Raw genomic sequence first — 12,222 nt, forward strand, 5'->3', positions numbered from 1 at the left:
AGCATCTCCCTCCCTGTAACTTACATCTATTACTCCATGTCCTGTCCAATGGGATAAATCAGATCAGCTCTTGCATGTCTCAACTCCCCTTTTGCAGTACATATATGTATGTGTGTGTGTTTGTGTGTGCTTGTTTTGCCTTTGTGTAACTTGTAACCACAGCATTTTTTTTTAAGTTCAAAAGAGGTGGAGGGATAACTTTACCCGTTTCATGTAGGCCATGTAATTTTGATCTTGGGCATAGGAGCCGTATTCATTCTCCACCTGCATGGCAATGATCGGTCCTCCATTCTTGTACTAGGAGGAGAAAGAGAGGAAGAGAACGTAAGCCAGTGTTGTCCAAACTTGGCCACTTTAAGATGAGTGGACTTCAATTCCCAGAATTCCCCAGCCAGCATGGCTGACTGGGGAATTCTGGTAATTCAACTCCACTCATCTTAAAGTGGCCAAGTTTGGACAACACTGATATAAGCAAATGGAATGCAGTTGACAGATGTAATGACTGTATTTAGGAAGATTTATGGAGGAGAAGGCTGTGCAATTTTGCCATGCCCCTCGGCGGTTTGGTCTGAAGTTCCACTTTAGAAGCAACTCAGAAAAGGCTCTGAACCTCATCAGAACACGGAATTGGGAAACCAAGGGTTCGCTCTGTGTTGAGAACACTTTCAGGAGGCAGAAATATAGTCAATCACAAACGGCCTTCTCTGCCTTCTCCTTACAGCTAGCTTTCCACTTGCAAGGTGCTTAGGATACAGGGAAACATTTGAACGTTTAGCAGCATCCGAGGAAGGCCTAGAAACAAATAAAGCCAAGCTGTGGGGGTTTGTGCAAGGTAGCATCTATCTTGTTTCCGATTCTGGTGAGATAAAGATCATGTGGTTTAAAAAAAGAAAAAGAAACCAACCCCAGGAATGAATAAATAGGCTGTGTTATGTTATTTACCTGAAGATGGACCACCTCAGGCATCAGATGGTCAAAGTAAGAATCTACAGCCTCCGTGAAGCCCTTATAGGTTGTCCTCAGCTGCATTTCAGGGTCCTGGAGCAACCAGCTAGGAAGGAAGATAATCAGAACTATTAAAATAGGAGCAGATAAAGAAGTCATGACCGCTGGCAGTTTTTGCTTTTTTCCTCTCTCTTAAGCAGGCTTGAAATAAATGAGCTGGAGCAGACTGGTTTTAAATCATTTTTAAATGCCGAAATAAGTTCATTAAAATATTTGTATGTATCTATTTTTCTTCTTGGACAGTTCTAACATGTGCAAAATAATCATTTTTCTACCCAATTCTCCTATGGGATGCATTTTCTGAACTCTCCCTAATACAATATATTTTTGTGTGCACTTTTTCCCAGAGAAATGACTGTGTGTACTTTTTCTTAATATTTATACACATTTTGTGATTTCAGAACTCGAAAAGGGAAGATTTTTGCATTAAGCTGCATTTGCCTTGAATACTAGTCCAAATTAGGTAGGCTCACACTAGAATGCAAAGCAAGTGTCTTTCCCCATCTCTAACCATGTCTCAAATTGCAGGTTTAAATATCTTAAATGTTTAAAATATGCAACTGCATGGAATTGGAGAAAACCAACTCAAGTCAGTTCACTGCAAAGAGGAGGGAGGAGATGGGGAAGGTTAAGGGAAAGGCAAAAACTCTAGCTAAGCTAAAATTCTCTAGAGAGATTAAGTCTCTGGTGGAAAAGACAAGTGGAGAAAAATAAATAGGCAGGACTGGTGAGTGTCAGTGACTCCCTTGTGATCTAGTAACCAGGAAGATTTTTCTGGGATGACGTTGCACTCATCAAGAGTATTGCTTCAGGGCATGGCATCAACAGGAGATCCCCACAGGGAAAAAAATGAAATGAGTGAAGGAAAATAAAAAAGGAAGCTTGAAACACATCGGAGGAAGTCAGCAATTCATTCTGATAAATGGGAAGGATGAGGGGAGTATCTGGAGAATAAGACAAGGTTGCGTAAAATCAGCCAGCATGGATTAAATTCCAGGTCTAAGGGCTGTTTCACTGGAATTTTTCACAATGGGACAAGTCGTCTGTATACAGACTGTCACAGTCATAGCTTTGTACCTGCAATTAACTATCAAGCTGATGTTTTTTGCATAGCTGAGTCATTCATCTATCACATTCGGAATGGGCAAAGAGTGCCTTAGGGCAGCCTCCCCCAACCTATACCCCCAAATGTTTGGAGCGCAACTCACATGATGACAGCAACTAAAAAAAGTGGGGGGCCACCGGGTTGAAGAAGGCTCCCTAGGGGCCTTTTAGCACATTCCTTCATGCAGAACTTTGTGGACAGTCCAGAATTGGAACGCTATTCCTTGGCAACCCTTGCGTTCCTTTCAGAGCAAATATTTGGCTTGAAGGTTGCAGGTACAGACTTGAACCAGCACTGGCACTTCCATGCTGCCTACTACTGGATCCAGACAGAGTGCTCAAGACCACCTTCCTTTCTTTCTACGGGTGACTTCCTCCCCCAAGTCCAATCCTGAGTTTGCCCCCTTTGCTCTGAAAAGAAGGCCAGAAATCAAGGTCCTTAGGCTCAGACACTATTTTTCATGCCTACAGTGAACCAACATGCCCTGTTTACGCTCTCTCTAGTTACAGACATCTGAATCATTCTCTTGAAAATGTTATCCGCCGCTTTTATGTGAAATATGTGTGATGGGAGGGAGTGGATGGAAGGATGGAATAAAATGCTTTTATGCTGAACAACTGAATGCAGAAGGAACAAATGTTCCTTTTATTCCTGGTGGCAAGAAAAACACTCTGACATCAGGCTAGTTCTCACTCCCGCCACCCTGCATAAGCCTGTCTATTGTTCTCTCCTCCCCTCTTCATTCTCCATCGCCGGGGCTTTGATGACAGCGCTTGTAATTCTTGAGATAGCTTGTCCTTCTCCATTCATCAGGCCACCTTCCTGTCCTGCTTTTAAGTCTTAGAACCTCTGGGGTAAAAATGCTGCTGGTGTGCAACAGAACTATAACAGAGAGAATTTTAAAAGAAGGCAAGGCTTCGCTGATCCACTTTATCTAACAATCTAAACCAAGGAATGGGGAACTTGCATTCAACAAGATAGTTAATGGGTTTTTTGTTTGAGAAATGTTTCTGTGGGGAATTTGGCCAGGATTTCTGTTCCAAAAGAGCAGGCAGCGGGTGTCACACAGAAACTAAGAGGAGCTGTTTTCTGGCTCGGGTGAAGTGGGGAGACCTTTCTTACCATCATTTCCATTGATTCCTGGGGAGGGAGGGGCAGGATAGCAGAAGCAGATTCAAAATCCTTGTCATCCCTAATCCCCAGACAGAGGGAAAGTCGATTAACCCAGCCAAGTTCTGTAGCACAAATAGGTTAAGGGTGACTGTCAGCTAATTTTTAAGTATCTAGATGAGCAAGGCTGGCTGGGGAATTCTGGGAGTTGAAGTCCATAGGTCTTAAAGTTGCCAAGGTTGAGAAACACTGATCTAGACGGTTGTCACAAAGAAGAGGGAACATAACAGTTTGCTAAGCCTGCGGGAGGGGGAGAACAGAAGGAACAGACTGACATTTGTAATACAGAACTCTAATCTGCAGGCAAATTTCCCCAACTTTTTAAACCAGGATTCTCTAGCCTAGGAGTTGCAACTTATACTCTGAAGCTGTAACACCTAAAATTCCTAGAGGGCACAAGCATTAGGGAATGCTGCTCTAAATCAAAAGAAATATCAGCTCTAAGAACAGTTCTTTGGAGCATATCAAGCAGAAAGTTTATTGCTAGCATGAAATCAAAGCAACTCTTTATTTCAAAGATCATAAGGTATACAAGGCACAGATAGCTATGGAGATGGAATACATTTTGGTTCATAAGAAATAGCCTACTATGAGGAACATTTAAAGCAAAATAACATTTTATAACTGAAGTCCACTGCAAAGGAATGACTGCTGAACTTTCTCTGGACTTTTACGTTCTACTTTTCTGCATCTGGACTTAATCTGTTCCAGCATCTCCATTCTATTTATGCTCTGATTATTAGATTTCTGTCCTCAGAAGTGGACATTATAAAATGAAAGCCACGGACCCAGAAAGGAATAATATTTTACATGGACGTCAAAATCATTCTGACTTACCTGGGCAGGCCACCAAGGTCCCACTCAGAGCAGATATATGGTCCAGGGCGCAGAATCACCCATAGCCCAACTTCTTCTGCTGTCCTAAGAAAAGCCCTAGAGAAGCAAATGTGAAACAGTAACACCAGTGCAAAGGCAGAGCAGCCTCAAATTTAGCAAAGGAAGCTGCAAAAACCAGATTGATAGCAATAAAAGCCTGAACAACAGGCAGAGAGAAAGAATAATGCAATATAAACTGGTGAACTAGAACAATTTGTGTGAGTGGTTGCTTCAAAACAAAGTGACAATGTCCCTGCTTGCTTTTTCCATTCCAAAGGAAACCATTCATTTTCTCTCCAATGTATCTTTCCTTTATCCTCTTGTTCTGCATAACCATATCCTGTTGTCCCAAGACCTCTGCAGTTTGACTGCCATTAAAATATCCCCTTGCCTGTTGGAATATAGGCAATCCCTATTTTCTCATCTGAGCCAGTGTTCTATCTCTAGCAGAAGATAAGCAGGTATCCTAGAAACACTTAACCCAGTGCTTTCCAAATTTGGCAACTTTAAGAATTCAACTTCAACTCCCAGAATTCCCCAGCCAGCATGTGTGGACTTGGTCATGGCTGAGAATTCAGACTCTGACATTGACAAAGCTGCTCCAGCTGAACCTGTGGAATGTCAGCCTCAGGAAACACCAAGACAGGAATCACCTGAGGCTGATCAAACACAGGCACCACTTGAACAGCTGGAGCAGTCAGGTGATGACGCACGGCCTCCAAGCCCTCCTACTCAGAGAGGAGAGCAGAGCAAAGACCTCAATGAGGCTCCTTGCCAAGCAAGGGAGGAGCTCTCTTGATTGAAGACAGCAGGCTGCAGCCTGATATAAGAGGTATCCCTGACCTGTGTCAATCTGTTGGAAACAACTGTCTGATCTCTTGCTGTGGTGGGTTGTTCCTGTGAATCTTGCTTGTGAAACTCTGACCCTGGACTGGCTGCAAACCTGACTTGGCTCTCTGAACTTTGGACTGGATTTTGACTGTTCTTCTGTGTGCTCCTGTTGAAAGTTGAAACCACTCAGGCAAGCTTTCTTTCCAAGAGACTTTGTTGCTTTACATTTCTTCTCTTGTCTATTGTTAACTGCTCAGCCTTGAATAAATTCCCTTCCTCACCTAGCAAGTGTGTGTGTATGAATTTGAAACCTGAAACAGGACAGGCTTCAACTCCCCATGCTGGCTAGAGAATTCTGGGAGTTGAAGTCCACTCATCTTAAAGTTGCCAAGTTTGAAAAATGGTGACCTAACCATACAGATAGGAAATACAGTATGTGTATGGAAATGCCAGAATGCCCAGGGATCATTTTTATTCCTTGTTACATCACATCAGTGCAAAGAGTTACAGTATTTAGAGGAGGAAAGAGCCTTCAGTATATTTGTGAGAATAGGATCAGTTGTAAAACAATTGCATTAGCTCTTAACCAAGGCTCCAGGCTATCCCAGGGTCTCTCAGGACCTGTGCAGGGCCAGAAAAGCACCTTTTGGCCAGTGCAGTGCAAACTCCAGTCTGATGAACATTTTCAAGAAAAAGAGTAGCCTTTACTGGGTCTCCAAAGGTGCTAAATTTATCATTGGGTTACATACACCCTCTGCAAGCATCCCCGACTGGCCTAATACAAGAAATAATATCTGGGATAGATAAAACCTGAATCGCCTCTCTCCAGTGGAAAAGATTTGGCATGTGTCATCACCTGTTCCTGAGTCACAATTTCAGCCCATTTCATATAATTCTAGCCAACTCCAGACAAGCTTTATTGACAGTGGATGAGGAGAACATTGAATATAAAATAAGTCTAGTTTTTTTTTTCTTTTTCAATAGAGATTGCCTTATTGACTGACCTGGCTATAGAATGTAGGGATTATTAAAACTGACCCATGAGATTTTCCTGGCATCTAAATTCTGTTGATATTTTTACAAAGTTGGCAAAAGTTATAGCTATCAGGGCTCAAATACAGCTCTCTATGCACCAGGATCGTGTGCTGATAGACATAGACAGGTAGATAGAGGTTCATTTTATTTATATTCTACCTTTATTTACATATCTCAAAGCAGCATACATAATGTTCCCTCCCCTATAGTTTTTATTACAATCAGTAGCACAAGAACCTACTGTATTTCTGATTACCAAATCAAACCATCCCCCCCCAAATTTTTACTTCTGTAAACCATTCCCTCTTTTTCCCAGTATTGTTTAAGAATGAGAAATTCAGTATATGTAAATTTGTTACCAGAAGAAAGAAAATTGATTTTTAGGTTGCTAGATTTGGTTGGTTTTTTTTTTTTAAGAAAATGTAAGATCCCCTGATACCTACTGCAGATCCAAGTTTCCACTGAAGTCATATGTCCCTCTCACTGCCTCATGAAGATTCCATGGAACATATCTGGAACACAAAGTGAATAAATATCTCCTAAATAAAGGACAGACAGCTAGTTTGGTGTAGTGCTTAAAGGCACCAGGCTAGAAACCAGGTGATTGTGAATTTTAGTTGAGCTTTAGGTATGCAGCCAGCTAGGTGACTTTGGGCTAGTTACTCTCCCTCAGCCCTAGGAAGAAAACAATGGAAAATCACTTCCAAAAACGTTGCTAAGAAAACTTCAGGGACTGACTCAAAAGGTAGAATAAAATAAAGGGTGAGGAGACAAGCAACAGTGGCTTCAGGACCAGAGGTGGTCCTAGGCCTGATTTCATGTGATTATTTCCAAAGTCCCCTACAAGGCACCTATCTTTAGAGAGAAAAGCAGTCTTTTCCTGATATGGGAAGGGGGAAAGAGTGATAGAATTAGATCATTTGAAAGAAGATTCACTCTATGTGATCACATATATGTGAATCATTCCATTTTGTATCTGAATATAGGATGGCCTTCCTAGAACATCCCTATCTTTACAATCTCCTCTTGGTTGGTTCTGTACAACAGATGCCCTCACTCACCATGAGACCTGAGTGTCTACAAGAGTTTGGGTCTGTGTGATGAAGCCTATTGTGCACCACAATATGAAATAGTGCCTGAATCTACACAGTTAGGCCTGAGGTGGAGCTCAGTGGTATGTTTTACATACCAAAGATACTGAGTTCAGCTCCTAGCATCTATTGGTAGGGACAGGAACAACTCCCATCTGAAATGCAAGATTGCTGGAGGAAACCATGAGTTAGATACATCAGTGGTGGATGGAAGCCAGCATCTCCTGTTATTCCAACGGAGTCAGCAGTGACAATGGGACAAAGCAGAGTGAGCCAACAAAAAGAGCAAATCTTACGTTGTAACGGTGTTCAAGCCACACGCCCTCATCTTGACCAAGCGGTCCTTCCAATATTCTCGAGGGATGCGAAAATAGTGCACCGAGCCGCCAAGGATGCGAAATGGCTTCTCCTCCAGTAGGAACTGTGAGTTCTTGGCCTGCAAGCCCAGCACTCTGCCCCAGAATCGCATGGGAATGATACTGGTCAAACTGAACCTGAACAGGAAGAGGGGGGAAATGACAGCAGTAGCATAGTAGAGGCAAGAAATTACCACCAGCATTTGACCCGCTAGTCAGCATCAACAATATTAGGAAGAGGAACAGACAACGAGGAGGATAGCTCTTCTATGAATAGTTAGCTATTGTTTTCTCACTGGTGTGGAACAACTGCTCCTGGGCAGCACGTCACTTTTTGCATGTGGGACAGTTCTTCCATATCAAAATGTTATTTATGTAAAAAAAAAACAACCCAACATTTCTGGAAAAAAGCAACTGACTTTTGGCTAAGTTTTATGCAAGTTGGAGCCCAAACATCAGGTGGTCGTTGGTTGGGGGAGACTTTCCTAGAATTATTTCTTTTCCAGTGGGCAGTGTCCTTGCTGTAGTTATGAGATGAACTCTCTGCCACAGAAGAATTTGCTGAGGGTTAATTAAAACCGAGGCAAGAATGTCTTCCTCATGGTTTTCATATTGTTTCTTCCTGTTCTTTTATTTGCCTCTTCTCTCCTACATTTAATCCATTTCACGGAGCAGTGCTCTCACCTCTCCTCTTCTGCCCCTCTTTGTCTTTCTCTGAGTTCATTCTTCCAAAGAATCTTTCTATTTGCCTTCTGCATCTATTACTTTAACCTTACAAATTCTCCTTCAGTTCATCAATTTCAATGCCACCTGTGTTATCCTGGATCTTAAACACAAACACAAACACACACACACACACACACACACACACCGCTTGCAGGAGGAAGTCTTCAACTCAGACTTGACAATACTGAACAAGAAAACTAGCAGACAGTGGAAAATGGGAAGTCTCTGCAGATGTGTGAATGCAGACACTGTTTTCAGGCACAAATGTTTGAAATGTTCCAAAGAGTCTGCAACTGTATTCTGGCAGCACCAAGCTGGGTTTTCAAACAAGTAGCAAACATAAAGAGGCACAGAGAATCCGGGATTCTGCCATGCTCTACTTCCTTAACCAACAAAACACTTTGCTCCCCCCCCCCCCGCCAAACCCTTTAATGGGATAAAACTACACCAGAAGAAAAAGAATATGATCTCTGGCATCTGCCTATTTACAATAGCTCTATAAAAATGGCCATAACCCAAAGGATTTCATACAGGCTGGCTGTTCCCTCTGTGGGTTTTTACACTCTCTAAGAAGCTTGTGCTCTACTCATTATTACCTGAAACCACGGCACCAGCCATGTAAAAACACTAGGAACAGAGCATGCTGGCTTATCTATGTATCAGTGTGATGGAGACAAGATTTCACTGGGGGTTTTGTGCCATCCTATCATCAAGCTGGTGAAAACAATATTCACCATAACTGCTAAACAGAACTTGAACTGTGTTATTGTTCCTGGAAAGGTATTTCTATCATTAAAGTCTTATTCCTCCAGTAGAGGAACAGCTATCTAGGGAAACTGTCTATTTATTTATTTATGAATGACACCACCCACATGAGCAGTGGCTCATGAGGAGGTGGTCAAAAACAAGGAGGTGGCCTTTTTAACAGAAAGGAATCCCATGTGTTGCTTTCTTGAACCTCCCAGATCCTGGGACCTCAAGCAAAACAGACTAAGCTCTACAGTAACTTGGGCGACATCCAGGTGTGTGGACTTCCATCTCCAGAGCTTCTCAGCTATGGCCTTTCTGGCTGGGGATTTCTGGGAGTTGAGGTCCCCACATCTGGAAGTTGCCCAGGTTGGGAAACACCACTCTACCACGAAGGACCAAGAACAATGCATGAAGACAATTTCTAGGGGAATTCATAGGAGTTGGTAGACAAATCATAGTTTAAGTTGAGGAAGGATGACTCATGCTAACAGAAGCTCTAGAAAAAGGTGGCTGGTAAAAAGGGATAGGTGACAGGCAAGCTTAAGGACATAAACCTTCTGAATTACAATACAGCACCAAGGAAACTAGATGTAAAAGTTTTAATGGTTGACTCCACAAGCTTAGAGAGTACCTCCATACCACATCATATCCATAAGTTTCTGAAAGAACATGTAGGCAATGGTAATAAAACCTAGAAAAAGAATCCTGAATGAAATATGGTACAGCTAAGTCCTAGATGGATGAATTAGAAGAGAAGCAGAACAATTTTCACGCAAGAGCCCTTCTGTTTTTACCCAACATTTGGCCCATTTTGAAGACCAATGTTCTTGGCATCATGGGCTGCACTGCTCTGAGCTAATTTTGAGCCAGCATGCCAACCCAATAATTAATAGTATTTGTACATGGTTTCCTATCTTTCAAGGTCTGTAGGATTCCCAGGCACTGCAAAAAGCATTAAAAATGCTCTGCCCAAAACAGAAATGTAATGTGGCAGCAGGATACAGCTTCAAAACTTGAGGCATCACAGACAGGTTAAATCCAAGATATGGAATGACTGATAGAGGTCTGTCATCTATCAAAGAACTTAATATATACATATTTATCTCTTCCACCTATAAGCACCAAGGTCACACACACTTCCATTAGCCCAACACAGAACTGATTTACAGCATCAGCAGTGTGTCTTTCCTTGCCCATTACTTTTTATGATAGGCAAGGAATGGCTATCTTATTTGCGCTGCTTATTTAAAGTCTTTAAATCATATCCAGCTCGACATGGCATTGCTCTCTGGCATCCTCTTTTCATTTGAAGAACTGCCAGGGAAAATCTTCCCTAGGGACCGACTGATTCAGCATGGTACACACATTCTCTCTCTCGTGCTTCCCCGGGCATTTCAGTGTTCCCGATTTCAGCTTTTCCAAATTAAATGCAACATATCCTCATGCACACTCCCACAGCCTGCCTGAAGATATCAATTTGTAGCCATCACTTTTTTTTCCAGTCATCTTTGATCTTTCTCCAAATGCAATTTGCATCACTTGCTCAGCTTAATCTAATAAGAACTTCTATTTCTTCTTTCTCGGAAGTAACCAAGCTCACTCACCAAGCTATGAAAAAAATAGTACATCACATCCTTAAAATATATTATAAATTGTCAACATTCATCAGGGTTTGCTTTGGTTTTTTTTTTTTTTACACATTAATGAATATTGCCTGGTTGTGTACATAAATATTAGCCAAACCAAACAGAAGAACATAGTATGTATTTTTCTCTGAACTTCCTTTCTGGGAAAAAATATGGCTGCTTTAATCAGTTGCAGGTTATTGTTATTTGCAAATGTGTTTCAAAAGCACCTTTTCCAAATCAAATCCAAAGCACTGTAATCTATTATTTTGCAGAAGTCACTACTTCAAAGGGCCGAACTGTCCTTAATTTTTAATTGAGTCCTGGTACAGCTTAACTGAATACACCTTCCAATAAAAGGGCTTCTCAAACACTTCTCCCCACTGACCTCATGGCTTTGCTTGTTATCCAGCTTTAACAGAGGGACGCAGCTAAGTAGGGCCATGACTTTAGAAGGGTATCCTTGGAAGAGGACACAAGTAGATTGGAAGGCAACAACGGACAAGTAGAAAGAAGTAAAATAGTGCTTTCTCACCCATGCAGGACTTAAACTGTCCTGATTCACATTCAGAGATATGTGTGCGTGTATCACCAGCAGAGCCAGGAATGAGGAGAAAAATCTGATTCATAAGGATGCACCAAACTGAGTAATAACAGGGCAGCAGTGGTCAAACTGCATTCTTCCAATCTGTTGGGACTCCAACTCCCATCCACCTTAGCCATCAGGCTAATAGCAAGGGAGGATGGTAGTTATGATCCAAAATAATAAGAGAGCAGAAGGCTGGTTCTCTGCAGTTAAAATCTATCTATTCTTTATAGCTTTGAATGGGATATTCACCCAAATGAATGCATTTCCCCCACAAATTATCTGATCAACTACTGGACACTTGATGAGATTATTTTTCATGTGCCTGTGATGAATTGAGCCTAGAAGATAGACATGTTCCCATTCCTTTCATGCTAATAATTTTTTGTGGTCCCAATAGACCAGACTATTCTTTTGTGTTTCTTGTATTTAAGAAAAAAAAAAGGAAGAACACAAATTGATATCTCCACATGGAAGTAAAGGTAACTATGTGTGAAACTAATTTGACGACAAATTCATAATTACTAGGAAGATGGTCCTTGGTCTGTACTTCACTGATTGGTGAAGACATTCATTTTTAGCAGAAGATTTAATGCTACTGCCTCCCTCTGTTTGGAGGGTGGCTGGCGGGGAGGAAGTAATTAAAACACAATTTAAAATATACACAGCTAATCCTAATGCATCCGCTGTTCAACTCTAGAAAAGATGTATTACAAGATACAGAGCTTCAAAATATCCGCAGAGAGGCAGCCATCAAAATTAGTCTTTTGTTTAACAACTTGCAAACGAATAAGCAGGCTGAGTCACTTTCTCCTTCCTTTATCAAATCCAATCAATCTTTATTATGGCCACAGACTTGGCATATGGGGGAAGGATACAGTCCTTAAAAGGAAGCACGTATGAAGGATATAAAAAGCAAAAATTTAAAAGGAGTTATAAAAAGCGAGATGTTATAAAAAACACACAAAATGGAATAAAAAGCTATAGAAGTGAGAAAGCAGCATAAAAAGTGAGCATGTGGAAAAAATGGACAGCTATTTCTGTTAACTATTTCCTTTAAGTTCTA

General features: G+C 41.5%; 1 protein-coding gene across 1 annotated transcript in view; it reads right to left on the reverse strand.

The window, feature by feature from the left end:
* The window catches only part of LOC103063259 (beta-galactosidase-1-like protein 2), a 46,384-nt gene that overhangs the window by 32,286 nt on the left and 1,876 nt on the right, over positions 1 to 12,222 (reverse strand). Inside the window, exons 2-6 of the mRNA XM_088139021.1 lie at positions 7,410 to 7,607; positions 6,466 to 6,534; positions 4,118 to 4,213; positions 943 to 1,051; positions 205 to 297 (exon numbers count right to left, since the gene is read on the reverse strand). Coding sequence (XP_087995147.1) covers positions 205 to 297; positions 943 to 1,051; positions 4,118 to 4,213; positions 6,466 to 6,534; positions 7,410 to 7,607 — 565 coding nt within the window. The remainder of the gene's footprint in view (positions 1 to 204; positions 298 to 942; positions 1,052 to 4,117; positions 4,214 to 6,465; positions 6,535 to 7,409; positions 7,608 to 12,222) is intronic.

Source organism: Python bivittatus, unplaced genomic scaffold (assembly GCF_059951505.1).
Source record: "Python bivittatus isolate LINGU-HERP-01145 unplaced genomic scaffold, Pbiv_v1 ctg000320_np1212, whole genome shotgun sequence".
Classification (NCBI taxonomy): Eukaryota; Metazoa; Chordata; class Lepidosauria; order Squamata; family Pythonidae; genus Python; species Python bivittatus.